Genomic DNA, 17,239 nt, shown 5'->3' on the forward strand with positions numbered 1-17,239 from the left:
AAGACCCTAAAAACATGGGCGGTCTTACCACCCCCCACCCCCTCCTTCCCTAAGCAGGGAAAAACCGTTAAAAACATGAAAACGCTCGACCTTCTATAAATATTTAGAAGTTCTCCTTGTCGGTAGACTCTTGAATTTTTTTTCAAAATTTTTCCTCATTTTTTCCGCTGAAGAATTATTGGATGCTTATTTTTTATTATATTCTATTTCAGTTTCATGAAAACCTTTATCGTTCAAAAACATTTTTAATTTTTTTTAAATTGTAAAACAACATGGGCTATGTTATGTAACTTTATTTTAGTACTTTTTCGGTTTCAAATTTTGAATACATTTGTCGATTTGTTGTCGTTTTTCCCATCCCCGCCATTAGACGGGGTTCAAATTTCTTCTTTTACCTTACATAGACTTTTTTCTTAAATGAATAACTCCAGAATGTGCAACTAACTGTGAATAGCTATTTCAAACATAGACAACAGATTTCTGACGCTATCTTAACGATAATTTTCGAAGAAAAATCATGAAGTTAATATCAAATTTAAAGTATTGTAACCAAACTTTCATTTCAGATTAAATGATGATTGCTCGATATTTGGATGTTTTTAATCGGACAAGTTTGTTAGTCGGGCGTTTTAAAGGATTGATAGAGGATGCTCTATAATCGAACGTTTTCTCCGGAAATCTGCAATTGCTCAGCTCTGTAATCGGACAACTGTGCCTGTAATGCGACTACCAAACAAAAAGTGTTCCAATTCGTAAATATTGATATTTTAGCACAATTTTAGTTATTGGACGTATTCAATTATCGGACGAATTTCTTGTTCCTATCAGCATCCTATTGATACGCAAGTAATGTATATAAATTTGAAAAAAATATCCTGTTTTGATATCAGTATCATAACCCAGATTTTGAACTCATTATCAGCTATAACTGAAAATTATTTACAAAGCTCAAAAATGAATTATTTCGCGAAATTCATCTTTGTATTTGTTTTAAATTAAAAAATCATATTAAAAATTTTAGCTCTGCATGCGGCTGGATTTCTAGAATCACACCAATCATATCGTCAATTTCGTATCCAGCTCATTCGTCCAACGAAAATTAACAGTTATAATCCAATTTAGGATTTGACAAAAAAAAGTTGATTATTTGAATTGCAGCTGATTAGACTCTACATTAAAGAACAATATTAGCTACACAAGATGACAGCATTTTATGCATGTGATTAAATTACTAGTTTTGAAAGATTTTGGCATCATGAACTCGAATATTTCGTCAGATTTTGTCAGTCAACTCTAGTTTGGTGCTATGTTTCGTGGAAATTTCAAAAATTACCTATTTTTACTGAAAACAGTCAATCATGGATGATAAACTACCACATAAAATCCTATTTAAGTTTATTATCCTTTATTTAATGAAGAATGCATCTTTTGCCTAGATTTTCTTGTTTCAAAGATGCAAAGCTCTAAGAAAAATTTTTTTTGTTATATTTTAAGAAAATTTAATTGAAAAAATATAACTAAGGAGTAAATTCGGAGAAAAAATAATGCAACACTATGTTTTATCAATAACTTCTGTATGCATGAATAAAATTTAATAAAATTTTTAGTGAAGCTACATAGCAGTATAATGTTTACATGTCCAAATTTTGTGACGTTCTGTCAGATGGTTTTTGAGATATCGTCCAATACAGAAGGTCATTGAATAATTTTTTTTGGACAGGATCTCCAAAAAATCAGGAAAGCCCCTGTGAGAGATTCAAAAACAGCTGTAAATCAACTATTCCTTTAAAGATTATATGTTAATCGTTCAAAGAAGCCAAGAGGATCATGTGAACATGTGAACATTACATTTCTAGGGAGCTTCACTAACAATTTGATCAATTTACATGTATGTTATTTAAAAGTTATTCGTAATAAAAGTGTTGCATTTTTTTCGAATACACTCCTTAGTTCTGACATCATAAAAGGGCGTTTTAAAGTTTTTAGTATTCAAGGTTTGAATTTATTTAACAGTTTTGTTGAAGACTGCAAAACATTTTGCTTTCAAAATTGTCTAAGATTTATTTTGATTTTTGGTTTGTTAAATTCTTGAATTTTCAAAGAACTGGAATAAAATTGAAGATCAAACTTTAGTAAATTTATCGTAGAAGTCAAAATGATCCTCAGTCATCAAGAAAGTTGATCATTGCTTCAAAACCTTCATTTTCAACATCATTGTAATTTTTTTACAATTTTTTGTAAAGTGCACACAATTACTAAATTAATGTTTACATATTTTCAAATGTAAGACTTTAATTTCAGAATCAAAAGCTGTTGTATAGGAATTATAAGCATATTTGGCTTCAGCACTTCCGAATCCATCAAAATCAGTTTTAAAGTTTTTTGCACATAAAAAAATGTGAACATTTTTTGACTCATGCTATCAGTAATTAATGCTTCGTTTAAAGATTATTCCATTGTTTCTTAAAAATTGTTCTAGAATATTGGGGAAAATGTGTCCTTCAATAAATAAAAAACAATTTTTCGCCTTGATTATAATTTTTTTGCTGTAGGAGCAAATCCATAGATCACAATTTTTAATCAGAATTAAATTTGAATTTCAAAACAAATTCTTTGACTTTAATTCACAATGAAAAATGAATTTCAGGATAAAAAAGCAACACGATATTTCCAAATCATTATTCAAAAAAATATAACAGAAAAATAAAAAAAATCGAAAATCGGTTTTCAATTCATAGCAGTTTTTATAAAAAAAAACTGAGCTTAAATATTTGTTATACGAAAAATGAATACATAGTTGCAAAATAAAAATCAAATTTCGTTGTGTCAACTTAGCGCTGATATGAAAAAGCTCAAGATATCAGTTTCTCAAAACATATTTAACAACATAAGAAAATCATCATTTTATTCAGATTTTCTTGCAAGGAAAATAAAAAATTCGCAGATTGAAGTTGTATCAAAGGATATCGAAATAAATTTTTATAAAAATGGTTTAAATACGTTTTTCTTCTCTTATTAGAAAATTTTACAAACGGGCTCAACAGTTTAAGGTGGATATGAGTAGTCAAATAAGCTAAGCTAAACTAATTAGAAAACTTTACACAATATTTACCTCGGATTTAGTTCAATGAGATCAAATTGAAGGAGAAGGGGCAGTGTTCTGCACCTTCCCCCCTTGCACTATTTTAAAATTATCGTTTTTACAAATAATATTAAAGTTCTTTTTGTTGGTCGATTTTTGAAAATTTGTAAAATCGCAAACCTTACCTCCCCCCTCCGCGCCTGATTGCAAATCAGATCTAAGGATAAACGATTTTTTAGATTGTTTCTTACAAAAAAAGCATTCATTTTTAGGTTTATCTTTCAGCATTCAAAAATTAAAGAATTTCTTGGGCCAAAGGTTTTTTCATTTTCAATGGAATTGTAAATTTAGTTTGTAGGTTTTTTTTTGTTGCTTCAAATTACATTAATTATAATCCAGTTGGAAAAAATGTATGAAGTCTGTTAAATTTAAACTTCATCCCGCCTAGTAAGTATTTAGCCTTTCATTCCAACAAGTTCAAAACTCACCGTTCTGTTTGAAAATCGCCTCGCAGGCATCGTCCGCATCCAGATGGTTTGGCAGGCTACCGCAAAATTTGTTCCGATCGCAAGGATTCAAAATTCCCGGAGCTACTGCTCCCGGAATGGCTCGGGAGCCATTGTTTGTTGCCTGCCTATCGTTTCCGGATCCGTTTCCTGTGCCTGTGCTACTTCCTGCCTCCGACAGAAAGCCATCGCAAAAGTCCCCCTGTGGCGCCAAATCGGGGGGGATTGATTTCAACGTCGTTGTTTGCTGGTTATTGTTGGTGTTGTTATTGTTGTTGTTGTTACTAATGACGTTATTGTTCAAGTAAGGATGATACTGATACTGCTGGTAGGACTGAGTTTGATCCGACTTGAGATTATCTGCGAAAAAAAGAAACGAACGACAAAACAAAGCGATTAGTGATAGACTTTTTTTATTCATCTTAATTGGTTGACTAATTAGTTTCGTTGAAGTTGTGGATATTATAAACATTTTTTTTAACAAAGCGATCATCTTGGCTGATGAAGCGGTGATATCCAAAAGTGGCTCCAGAGAGTGTGTTGTGATCTGACCCAAAAAATATCACTCATCAACATCGTCAGTCTTGAAAATTCTGTAGAATTCTGACAATTACAAAATTTCAAACAATTTCAAACAATTTAAAAAGTTTTGACAAATTTAAAAATTTTGACAATTTTGACAATTTTAACAATTTGACAATTTTGACAATTTTGACAATTTTGACAATTTTGACAATTTTGACAATTTTGACAATTTTGACAATTTTGACAATTTTGACAATATTGACAATTTTGACAATTTTGACAATTTTGACAATTTTGACAATTTTGACAATTTTTACAATTTTTACAATTTTGACAATTTTGACAATTTTGACAATTTTGACAATTTTGACAATTTTGACAATTTTGACAATTTTGACAATTTTGACAATTTTGACAATTTTGACAATTTTGACAATTTTGACAATTTTGACAATTTTGACAATTTTGACAATTTTGACAATTTTGACAATTTTGACAATTTTGACAATTTTGACAATTTTGACAATTTGGACAATTTGGACAATTTTGGCAATTTTGGCAATTTTGACAATTTTGACAATTTTGACAATTTTGACAATTTTGACAATTTTGACAATTTTGACAATTTTGACAATATTGACAATTTTGACAATTTTGACAATTTTGACAATTATGGCAATTTTGACTATTTTTAATAATGATTACCATAAAATGTCAAATAAAAACCATGCTTTGCCATTTCTTCGGCTTGAAAACTGACACTCTTTCGTTAAAGCAGCTGTTTAAATCGGCCTGGCTAAGTAGTGGCAAATTCCGGCACAAAGTCATTGTTAAAACATGTTTTTTCTTGTTATCCAACGAGCTGCTCCCCATTCTTTGCCATCGTTTACATTCACTTGTTTTTCTGATACTGTCAAGAATAAAACCTCAGATTCCAGACCTCTGAATCCCGCCCAAATTCCTACCCATTTCTCGTTCCCCAATCAGCTACTGCCAAGTGTGTCCACCAGTCAGCCAGTCAGACCTTCTCAATTCCTACAAAAAAAAATAAAACAAGGCAAACCCTGCTCGAGGATGAAGGGCAAATAATTAAAAAATGTGTTCCGTTTGTTTTTTTATGCTGCGTGGGAGGACATCGTTGAAAGTTGCCTCTGACCAAGATTGTGTTCCCATTCAAGCCAAGCCGGCTACAAAACTTAATTTAATTAAAAACATTGTTTAACGAGCATGAACATTTACAATCACAAATATCCCTTGACGGGCTGCTGCTGGTGAGAAAATGAAGGGGTGAACTGGGGTTAGGAAGTCACAGCTGCCATCGTTCTGCTTAACACGTTCGGATTAATTTTTGAAAAGGATGGAATGAATATTAAAGATTCAGGATAAGGTTAAAAATTGCCTGCTCTATTAAATGAATGAATTCTGAAGAGATATAGCTTCAAAAAGTGGTTTGACTTAGAATTAAACAAGGAATTTCCCAATCTCAAACTAAAATGAAAACAGGCAAACTAACACATAAGTGTTCTAAATTCAGAATAAATGAAAGGGATGAAATTTTCAAGCATTTTTCCAATTTTAATGCATTTAAAAGTGCCCTTAAAAGTGCCCTTAAAAGTGCCCTTAAAAGTGCCCTTAAAAGTGCCCTTAAAAGTGCCCTTAAAAGTGCCCTTAAAAGTGCCCTTAAAAGTGCCCTTAAAAGTGCCCTTAAAAGTGCCCTTAAAAGTGCCCCTAAAAGTGCCCTTAAAAGTGCCCTTAAAACTGCCCTTAAAAGTGCCCTTAAAACTGCCCTTAAAACTGCCCTTAAAAGTGCCCTTAAAAGTGCCCTTAAAAGTGCCCTTGAAAGTGCCCTTAAAAGTGCCCTTAAAAGTGCCCTTAAAAGTGCCCTTAAAAGTGCCCTTGAAAGTGCCCTTAAAAGTGCCCTTAAAAGTGCCCTTAAAAGTGCCCTTGAAAGTGCCCTTGAAAGTGCCCTTAAAAGTGCCCTTGAAAGTGCCCTTAAAAGTGCCCTTAAAAGTGCCCTTAAAAGTGCCCTTAAAAGTGCCCTTAAAAGTGCCCTTAAAAGTGCCCTTAAAAGTGCCCTTAAAAGTACCCTTAAAAGTGCCCTTAAAAGTGCCCTTAAAAGTGCCCTTAAAAGTGCCCTTAAAAGTGCCCTTAAAAGTGCCCTTAAAATTGCCCTTAAAAGTGCCCTTAAAAGTGCCCTTAAAAGTGCCCTTAAAAGTGCCCTTAAAAGTGCCCTTAAAAGTGCCCTTAAAAGTGCCCTTAAAAGTGCCCTTAAAAGTGCCCTTAAAAGTGCCCTTAAAAGTGCCCTTAAAAGTGCCCTTAAAAGTGCCCTTAAAAGTGCCCTTAAAAGTGCCCTTAAAAGTGCCCTTAAAAGTGCCCTTAAAAGTGCCCTTAAAAGTGCCCTTAAAAGTGCCCTTAAAAGTGCCCTTAAAAGTGCCCTTAAAAGTGCCCTTAAAAGTGCCCTTAAAAGTGCCCTTAAAAGTGCCCTTAAAAGTGCCCTTAAAAGTGCCCTTAAAAGTGCCCTTAAAAGTGCCCTTAAAAGTGCCCTTAAAAGTGCCCTTAAAAGTGCCCTTAAAAGTGCCCTTAAAAGTGCCCTTAAAAGTGCCCTTAAAAGTGCCCTTAAAAGTGCCCTTAAAAGTGCCCTTAAAAGTGCCCTTAAAAGTGCCCTTAAAAGTGCCCTTAAAAGTGCCCTTAAAAGTGCCCTTAAAAGTGCCCTTAAAAGTGCCCTTAAAAGTGCCCTTAAAAGTGCCCTTAAAAGTGCCCTTAAAAGTGCCCTTAAAAGTGCCCTTAAAAGTGCCCTTAAAAGTGCCCTTAAAAGTGCCCTTAAAAGTGCCCTTAAAAGTGCCCTTAAAAGTGCCCTTAAAAGTGCCCTTAAAAGTGCCCTTAAAAGTGCCCTTAAAAGTGCCCTTAAAAGTGCCCTTAAAAGTGCCCTTAAAAGTGCCCTTAAAAGTGCCCTTAAAAGTGCCCTTAAAAGTGCCCTTAAAAGTGCCCTTAAAAGTGCCCTTAAAAGTGCCCTTAAAAGTGCCCTTAAAAGTGCCCTTAAAAGTGCCCTTAAAAGTGCCCTTAAAAGTGCCCTTAAAAGTGCCCTTAAAAGTGCCCTTAAAAGTGCCCTTAAAAGTGCCCTTAAAAGTGCCCTTAAAAGTGCCCTTAAAAGTGCCCTTAAAAGTGCCCTTAAAAGTGCCCTTAAAAGTGCCCTTAAAAGTGCCCTTAAAAGTGCCCTTAAAAGTGCCCTTAAAAGTGCCCTTAAAAGTGCCCTTAAAAGTGCCCTTAAAAGTGCCCTTAAAACTGCCCTTAAAACTGCCCTTAAAACTGCCCTTAAAAGTGCCCTTAAAAGTGCCCTTAAAAGTGCCCTTAAAAATGCCCTTAAAAGTGCCCTTAAAAGTGCCCTTAAAAGTGCCTTTAAAAGTGCCCTTAAAAGTGCCCTTAAAAGTGCCCTTAAAAGTGCACTTAAAAGTGCCCTTAAAAGTGCCCTTAAAAGTGCCCTTAAAAGTGCCCTTAAAAGTGCCCTTAAAAGTGCCCTTAAAAGTGCCCTTAAAAGTGCCCTTAAAAGTGCCCTTAAAAGTGCCCTTAAAAGTGCCCTTAAAAGTGCCCTTAAAAGTGCCCTTAAAAGTGCCCTTAAAAGTGCCCTTAAAAGTGCCCTTGAAAGTGCCCTTAAAAGTTCCCTTAAAAGTGCCCTTAAAAGTGCCCTTAAAAGTGCCCTTAAAAGTGCCCTTAAAAGTGCCCTTAAAAGTGCCCTTAAAAGTGCCCTTAAAAGTGCCCTTAAAAGTGCCCTTAAAAGTGCCCTTAAAAGTGCCCTTAAAAGTGCCCTTAAAAGTGCCTTTAAAAGTGCCTTAAAAGTGCCTTTAAAAGTGCCTTTAAAAGTGCCTTTAAAAGTGCCTTGAAAAGTGCCTTGAAAAGTGCCTTTAAAAGTGCCTTTAAAAGTGCCCTTAAATGTGCCTTTAAAAGTGCCTTTAAAAGTGCCTTTAAATGTGCCTTTAAAAGTGCCTTTAAAAGTGCCTTTAAAAGTGCCTTTAAAAGTGCCTTTAAAAGTGCCTTAAAAGTGCCTTTAAAAGTGCCTTTAAAAGTGCCTTGAAAAGTGCCTTGAAAAGTGCCTTTAAAAGTGCCTTTAAAAGTGCCTTTAAAAGTGCCTTTTAAAGTGCCTTTAAAAGTGCCTTTAAAAGTGCCTTTAAAAGTGCCTGTAAAAGTGCCTTTAAAAGTGCCTTTAAAAGTGTTTTAAAAAGTGCCTTTAAAAGTGCCTTTAAAAGTGCCTTTAAAAGTGCCTTTAAAAGTGCCTTTAAAAGTGCCTTTAAAAGTGCCTTTAAAAGTGCCTTTAAAAGTGCCCTTAAAAGTGCCTTTAAAAGTGCCTTTAAAAGTGCCTTTAAAAGTGCCCTTAAAAGTGCCTTTAAAAGTGCCTTTAAAAGTGCCTTTAAAAGTGCCTTTAAAAGTGCCTTTAAAAGTGCCTTTAAAAGTGCCTTTAAAAGTGCCCTTAAAAGTGCCTTTAAAAGTGCCTTTAAAAGTGCCTTTAAAAGTGCCTTTAAAAGTGCCTTTAAAAGTGCCTTTAAAAGTGCCTTTAAAAGTGCATTAAAAGTGCCTTTTAAAGTGCCTTTTAAAGTGCCTTTAAAAGTGCCTTGAAAAGTGCCTTGAAAAGTGCCTTGAAAAGTGCCTTTAAAAGTGCCTTTAAATGTGCCTTTAAAAGTGCCTTTAAAAGTGCCTTTAAAAGTGCCTTTAAAAGTGCCTTTAAAAGTGCCTTTAAAAGTGCCTTTAAAAGTGCCTTTAAAAGTGCCTTTAAAAGTGCCTTTAAAAGTGCCTTTAAAAGTGCCTTTAAAAGTGCCTTTCAAAGTGCCTTTAAAAGTGCCTTTAAAAGTGCCTTTAAAAGTGTTTTAAAAAGTGCCTTTAAAAGTGCCTTTAAAAGTGCCTTTAAAAGTGCCTTTAAAAGTGCCTTTAAAAGTGCCTTTAAAAGTGCCTTTAAAAGTGCCTTTAAAAGTGCCTTTAAAAGTGCCTTTAAAAGTGCCTTTAAAAGTGCCTTTAAAAGTGCCTTTAAAAGTTCCTTTTAAAGTGCCTTTAAAAGTGCCTTTGAAAGTGCCTTTGAAAGTGCCTTTAAAAGTGCCTTTAAAAGTGCCTTTAAAAGTGCCTTTAAAAGTGCCCTTAAAAGTGCCTTTTAAAGTGCCTTTAAAAGTGCCTTGAAAAGTGCCTTGAAAAGTGCCTTGAAAAGTGCCTTTAAAAGTGCCTTTAAAAGTGCCTTTAAAAGTGCCTTTTAAAGTGCCTTTAAAAGTGCCTTTAAAAGTGCCTTTAAAAGTGCCTTTAAAAGTGCCTTTAAAAGTGCCTTTAAAAGTGCCTTTAAAAGTGCCTTTCAAAGTGCTTTTTAAAGTGCCTTTAAAAGTGCCCTTAAAAGTGCCTTTAAAAGTGCCTTTAAAAGTGCCTTTAAAAGTGCCTTTAAAAGTGCCTTTAAAAGTGCCTTTAAAAGTGCCTTTAAAAGTGCCTTTAAAAGTGCCTTTAAAAGTGCCTTTAAAAGTGCCTTTAAAAGTGCATTCAAAAATGCTTCGAGAATCAGTCATTTATACAAGGACACAAAAGGCTGTTCACTTATTATCTTTTATATAAAAAATCGATATCGCATACTCTTTTCATTTTTGTCATTTTTGTCATTTTTGTCATTTTTGTCATTTTTGTCATTTTTGTCATTTTTGTCATTTTTGTCATTTTTGTCATTTTTGTCATTTTTGTCATTTTTGTCATTTTTGTCATTTTTGTCATTTTTGTCATTTTTGTCATTTTTGTCATTTTTGTCATTTTTGTCATTTTTGGCATTTTTGTCATTTTTGTCATTTTTGTCATTTTTGTCATTTTTGTCATTTTTGTCATTTTTGTCATTTTTGTCATTTTTGTCATTTTTGTCATTTTTGTCATTTTTGTCATTTTTGTCATTTTTGTCATTTTTGTCATTTTTGTCATTTTTGTCATTTTTGTCATTTTTGTCATTTTTGTCATTTTTGTCATTTTTGTCATTTTTGTCATTTTTGTCATTTTTGTCATTTTTGTCATTTTTGTCATTTTTGTCATTTTTGTCATTTTTGTCATTTTTGTCATTTTTGTCATTTTTGTCATTTTTGTCATTTTTGTCATTTTTGTCATTTTTGTCATTTTTGTCATTTTTGTCATTTTTGTCATTTTTGTCATTTTTGTCATTTTTGTCATTTTTGTCATTTTTGTCATTTTTGTCATTTTTGTCATTTTTGTCATTTTTGTCATTTTTGTCATTTTTGTCATTTTTGTCATTTTTGTCATTTTTGTCATTTTTGTCATTTTTGTCATTTTTGTCATTTTTGTCATTTTTGTCATTTTTGTCATTTTTGTCATTTTTGTCATTTTTGTCATTTTTGTCATTTTTGTCATTTTTGTCATTTTTGTCATTTTTGTCATTTTTGTCATTTTTGTCATTTTTGTCATTTTTGTCATTTTTGTCATTTTTGTCATTTTTGTCATTTTTGTCATTTTTGTCATTTTTGTCATTTTTGTCATTTTTGTCATTTTTGTCATTTTTGTCATTTTTGTCATTTTTGTCATTTTTGTCATTTTTGTCATTTTTGTCATTTTTGTCATTTTTGTCATTTTTGTCATTTTTGTCATTTTTGTCATTTTTGTCATTTTTGTCATTTTTGTCATTTTTGTCATTTTTGTCATTTTTGTCATTTTTGTCATTTTTGTCATTTTTGTCATTTTTGTCATTTTTGTCATTTTTGTCATTTTTGTCATTTTTGTCATTTTTGTCATTTTTGTCATTTTTGTCATTTTTGTCATTTTTGTCATTTTTGTCATTTTTGTCATTTTTGTCATTTTTGTCATTTTTGTCATTTTTGTCATTTTTGTCATTTTTGTCATTTTTGTCATTTTTGTCATTTTTGTCATTTTTGTCATTTTTGTCATTTTTGTCATTTTTGTCATTTTTGTCATTTTTGTCATTTTTGTCATTTTTGTCATTTTTGTCATTTTTGTCATTTTTGTCATTTTTGTCATTTTTGTCATTTTTGTCATTTTTGTCATTTTTGTCATTTTTGTCATTTTTGTCATTTTTGTCATTTTTGTCATTTTTGTCATTTTTGTCATTTTTGTCATTTTTGTCATTTTTGTCATTTTTGTCATTTTTGTCATTTTTGTCATTTTTGTCATTTTTGTCATTTTTGTCATTTTTGTCATTTTTGTCATTTTTGTCATTTTTGTCATTTTTGTCATTTTTGTCATTTTTGTCATTTTTGTCATTTTTGTCATTTTTGTCATTTTTGTCATTTTTGTCATTTTTGTCATTTTTGTCATTTTTGTCATTTTTGTCATTTTTGTCATTTTTGTCATTTTTGTCATTTTTGTCATTTTTGTCATTTTTGTCATTTTTGTCATTTTTGTCATTTTTGTCATTTTTGTCATTTTTGTCATTTTTGTCATTTTTGTCATTTTTGTCATTTTTGTCATTTTTGTCATTTTTGTCATTTTTGTCATTTTTGTCATTTTTGTCATTTTTGTCATTTTTGTCATTTTTGTCATTTTTGTCATTTTTGTCATTTTTGTCATTTTTGTCATTTTTGTCATTTTTGTCATTTTTGTCATTTTTGTCATTTTTGTCATTTTTGTCATTTTTGTCATTTTTGTCATTTTTGTCATTTTTGTCATTTTTGTCATTTTTGTCATTTTTGTCATTTTTGTCATTTTTGTCATTTTTGTCATTTTTGTCATTTTTGTCATTTTTGTCATTTTTGTCATTTTTGTCATTTCTGTCATTTTTGTCATTTTTGTCATTTTTGTCATTTTTGTCATTTTTGTCATTTTTGTCATTTTTGTCATTTTTGTCATTTTTGTCATTTTTGTCATTTTTGTCATTTTTGTCATTTTTGTCATTTTTGTCATTTTTGTCATTTTTGTCATTTTTGTCATTTTTGTCATTTTTGTCATTTTTGTCATTTTTGTCATTTTTGTCATTTTTGTCATTTTTGTCATTTTTGTCATTTTTGTCATTTTTGTCATTTTTGTCATTTTTGTCATTTTTGTCATTTTTGTCATTTTTGTCATTTTTGTCATTTTTGTCATTTTTGTCATTTTTGTCATTTTTGTCATTTTTGTCACTTTTGTCATTTTTGTCATTTTTGTCATTTTTGTCATTTTTGTCATTTTTGTCATTTTTGTCATTTTTGTCATTTTTGTCATTTTTGTCATTTTTGTCATTTTTGTCATTTTTGTCATTTTTGTGTCATTTTTGTGTTATTTTTGTGTCATGTTCGTGTCATTTTCGTGTCATTTTTGTGTCATTTTGTGTCATTTTTGTGTCATTTTTGTGTCATTTTTGTGTCATTTTTGTGTCATTTTTGTGTCATTTTTGTGTAATTTTTGTCATTTTTGTCCTTTTTAGTCCTTTTTTTCATTTTAGTCATTTTTGTAATTTTTTTTTATGTTTGTCATTTTTGTCATTTTTGTCATTTTTGTCATTTTTGTCATTTTTGTCATTTTTGTCATTTTTGTCATTTTTGTCATTTTTGTCATTTTTGTCATTTTTGTCATTTTTGTCATTTTTGTCATTTTTGTCATTTTTGTCATTTTTGTCATTTTTGTCATTTTTGTCATTTTTGTCATTTTTGTCATTTTTGTCATTTTTGTCATTTTTGTCATTTTTGTCATTTTTGTCATTTTTGTCATTTTTGTCATTTTTGTCATTTTTGTCATTTTTTGTCATTTTTGTCATTTTTGTCATTTTTGTCATTTTTGTCATTTTTGTCATTTTTGTCATTTTTGTCATTTTTGTCATTTTTGTCATTTTTGTCATTTTTGTCATTTTTGTCATTTTTGTCATTTTTGTCATTTTTGTCATTTTTGTCATTTTTGTCATTTTTGTCATTTTTGTCATTTTTGTCATTTTTGTCATTTTTGTCATTTTTGTCATTTTTGTCATTTTTGTCATTTTTGTCATTTTTGTCATTTTTGTCATTTTTGTCATTTTTGTCATTTTTGTCATTTTTGTCATTTTTGTCATTTTTGTCATTTTTGTCATTTTTGTCATTTTTGTCATTTTTGTCATTTTTGTCATTTTTGTCATTTTTGTCATTTTTGTCATTTTTGTCATTTTTGTCATTTTTGTCATTTTTGTCATTTTTGTCATTTTTGTCATTTTTGTTATTTTTGTTATTTTTGTCATTTTTGTCATTTTTGTCATTTTTGTCATTTTTGTCATTTTTGTCATTTTTGTCATTTTTGTCATTTTTGTCATTTTTGTCATTTTTGTCATTTTTGTCATTTTTGTCATTTTTGTCATTTTTGTCATGTTTGTCATTTTTGTCATTTTTGTCATTTTTGTCATTTTTGTCATTTTTGTCATTTTTGTCATTTTTGTCATTTTTGTCATTTTTGTCATTTTTGTCATTTTTGTCATTTTTGTCATTTTTGTCATTTTTGTCATTTTTGTCATTTTTGTCATTTTTGTCATTTTTGTCATTTTTGTCATTTTTGTCATTTTTGTCATTTTTGTAATTTTTGTCATTTTTGTCATCTTTGTCATTTTTGTCATTTTTGTCATTTTTGTTATTTTTGTCATTTTTGTCATTTTTGTCATTTTTGTCATTTTTGTCATTTTTGTCATTTTTGTCATTTTTGTCATTTTTGTCATTTTTGTCATTTTTGTCATTTTTGTCATTTTTGTCATTTTTGTCATTTTTGTCATTTTTGTCATTTTTGTCATTTTTGTCATTTTTGTCATTTTTGTCATTTTTGTCATTTTTGTCATTTTTGTCATTTTTGTCATTTTTGTCATTTTTGTCATTTTTGTCATTTTTGTCATTTTTGTCATTTTTGTCATTTTTGTCATTTTTGTCATTTTTGTCATTTTTGTCATTTTTGTCATTTTTGTCATTTTTGTCATTTTTGTCATTTTTGTCATTTTTGTCATTTTTGTCATTTTTGTCATTTTTGTCATTCTTTTAATTTTTTTCATTTTTGTCATTTTTGTCATTTTTGTCATTTTTGTCGTCATTTCATTTTTAATTTTTTTTACATAAATATTTCTTCTGTAAGTCTTCAGTATAGGAGATTTCTATCAAACTGAACAAAATGAACGAATCTTAGTTCATAAACATTACAAAATTAAAACATTACAAACTTATTTATGTATTTATCAACCAAAACAATAAATAAGAATATTTTCACATTTTCCTGAATTTTAAAATTCAATCACTTGAAGTTTTGAAAATGTTCGAAATGTTCGCATCAAAATTTGTCATTTTTTTAATCTCTTTTCTTATTTTTTAAAATCTTTTTTCTAAACCTGAATATCGGTTCAAGATGGGTGTTCGGTTTTTCCTCTCAAATTCAAATGAAGTTGAAATTGCGTTTTCGTTCATAAGCAATATCCATTTGCAAAGCTTTTTTTCGTTTCGTTTCGTTCGCTGGCTCACCATTTGTTAAAAAAAACAATCCCGAAAAACCTTTCCAAATCACCAAAAGCACTCGACAGTTACGCGTCATCTCAAGAAGGGATCACTGACTTCGGAAAAGTAACTTCGAATAAAAAAGAAAGGTGGGGCAAGGCAAAAGCAATGGCATTCCAGTCGCTCTCCAATCTTCCTAGAACGTTCGTTTGCTTTCATCTCTTGTTTGGGTTTTGCGAGAAAAAAAAAGTTTCCCAGCGGTAAAAGTTGGAACCCACTTTGAGAAGCGGAGAAAAAAAGTCGACTCTCATCTGACATCGGTCCGAGGGCCAAGTTCAACTTGCTTCAGTCATGGGGTTGGGGTAAAATTTGGCTTGATAAGCAGTTTTTTTTCTTCTTTGGAGTTTCGAGAGATGGAGGATAAGAAGAAAAAAAATTATCGTCCCACCTGCCAGGCTGAGATAATAATTGCAAACCACCAGATGGCTAGTCGATACCATCAAGATTGGCTTCTGGTTTGGCTGAACTTGCCAAAAGCGATTAATTGAAAGCTGACTGTCTCACCGTAGTTGGGAATGGCAAAGTTTTGATTTTCGACTGAGAATCTGGATTAGAGGTGGATTAAAGTTGGAAAACTATCAATGAAGCGAGAATTAATCTCTCAAGAAAGCTAAAAGACTTTCGATATTTATCTTTTTCCTCAAGTTGGCTTAAGGTTTCAACTTCCCGATTTCGGAAATTCACTCAATCTTAAAGCTTTTCGTAATCACCAAATTTTGAATAGCTGCTGAAAGCTTCTTTGACAGGAAAATCCTTTCGAAAACTGCTAAGCTTTTGTTTTCCGAAGGGCTTAGCTTCATACTTCAATTCTGGTAGGTACTTGTGTTGAAAATTAACTGCTCGGAAACTTATTCAGATCAACTGAAAAAAAAAAAAATTCAAAACAAGCTCCCCTGAATGCAAACTCATCGTTGGCTTCCAGGGCACCAGAAGAACATGAATAAAATATATTTAAGCGAGAAAGAGAAAACGAAAACACAACAACGCACCATATGGAAGAATCATTCCGAATTATTCACCTGGAATGGGGGGATGAATCGTCAAAAGATGGTGCCGATGAGAAGTGCTGCACCTTAAAAACCTACTGAAAAAGGTTGCTTGGGAAAATGGATTTCTTCTCCATTTTAACGATTCCCCCAAAATTGAAAGCGAATACCTTGCTCGGTGCTTTCACTTGCACGAAATCGTTCGGTTTCTCGAATTCAATTGCAAATCTCGGAACCATTCATGGCCATTGAAAGGGAAAATTTTAACGGTGGGCGCTTTTCAACCTGTATTTGTAAGGCATATTTAAAAAAACACACGCTCGAAGGCGAATCGTGAAACTCTTCGTCGATTTGAATCCTGAGTTCTATAAAATACACATTTTTTAGGTGCCAAAAGATTTAGAGCAAATTTGTTCTCCATAAGCTCTTGTTTTTTTTTGCCCAAAAGTTTGTTCGCAAAAAAATCAATAAAATCCATTCCTTAAACTTTTTGATATTTCGTGAACTATTTTTTTACATATTTGTAAATTGTTGGGATGGTTTTAAGCCAATTATCTACTTTATTTTGGGGACAGCGTGTAATTTTTATTGAAAGTTTAAAAAATTCAGTTGATAAAAAAAACTTACCCTGGAACTTGAAATTTCAGTGTTTTGGTGGAAACATAAGTCAAAAGTTTAAAAAAAAGATAAGATCATTGAAATAAGATGCTCAGAAACGTCCTCGAGCAATGCCAGAAATTATTATGAATTTTTGGGTCGAGTTTTTTCAAACATGTTCAATTTTAGTTTTCCATCGCGTTTCATTTTTGAAACGAGAATACTTTTAAAATTTGAATTTGAATCAAAAATGTTTAACTGGTTCAAGTTTTTGATTATAGATAATAAATAAGATTTTTCACAAATCTTATCATAGAAACTAGAGGTTGTAGACAAAATCAGATTCGAGATTCAAAATCAGAACGCTAAATTCTTGAAAATTATTGGTTAAAACTACAACACCAAAAATCATTTTCTTCTGTGTATTGCAATGAGTGTTTGGTGTTAAATAATGGCTCCAGAAAGTGATTAAAATATGTATTTTATTCACATCATGAAAAAAACCCCATGGTATCGGAAAACATCCTTTTTTTCACAATAAGAAATTAATTTCTTATTGTGAAAAAAAGGATGTTTTCCGATACCATTTAAAATTTGAAGGTTTGAAAAATTCTTGACCAAAAGATTTTTTCATATTTCTATTGAATGTTAATCAACGAATTTTACTCTTAACCCTGTGTAAACGTTTTATTTCGTCATGAGTTTTTGTTTTTTTTATATCAGTTATACTTGATAAAATTTTCATGGCACAGATTTCAGCCACTAGAGACTGAATGGTTTTTGGAAGTTATCGCTTGTGTTGTGAATATATTAATTTCATCCAGCAGTAAACTAGAAAACATTTTATTTTTCAATTCCAAAAACACTCTAGCTTCAATTCTGCAGAAGCGTGAAAAGGAAACTTGCTGAATACCAAAAAGTCTCAACTAAACGCAAAAATCGAGAGTTTTAACCTTTCAGAAAGCTCTTAAGTAAAAGTAATTATATAATATTTTAATTAAAAAAAAAACGGAACTTACTAGAAACCGAAATTTAAAAATAAGTTTTCTCGAAAAAAGTTTTCCAGTGGCTCCAGAGAGTACTCGTTCCCCAAAACCAAACAAATGT

At 30.9% G+C, this 17,239-nt stretch overlaps 1 protein-coding gene across 1 annotated transcript in view; it reads right to left on the reverse strand.

Moving 5' to 3' along the window:
- The window catches only part of LOC129740087 (uncharacterized), a 287,784-nt gene that overhangs the window by 131,271 nt on the left and 139,274 nt on the right, over window positions 1–17,239 (reverse strand). Inside the window, exon 4 of the mRNA XM_055731691.1 lies at window positions 3,571–3,948. Coding sequence (XP_055587666.1) covers window positions 3,571–3,948 — 378 coding nt within the window. The remainder of the gene's footprint in view (window positions 1–3,570; window positions 3,949–17,239) is intronic.

This window comes from Uranotaenia lowii, chromosome 1 (assembly GCF_029784155.1).
Source record: "Uranotaenia lowii strain MFRU-FL chromosome 1, ASM2978415v1, whole genome shotgun sequence".
NCBI classification, from domain to species: Eukaryota; Metazoa; Arthropoda; class Insecta; order Diptera; family Culicidae; genus Uranotaenia; species Uranotaenia lowii.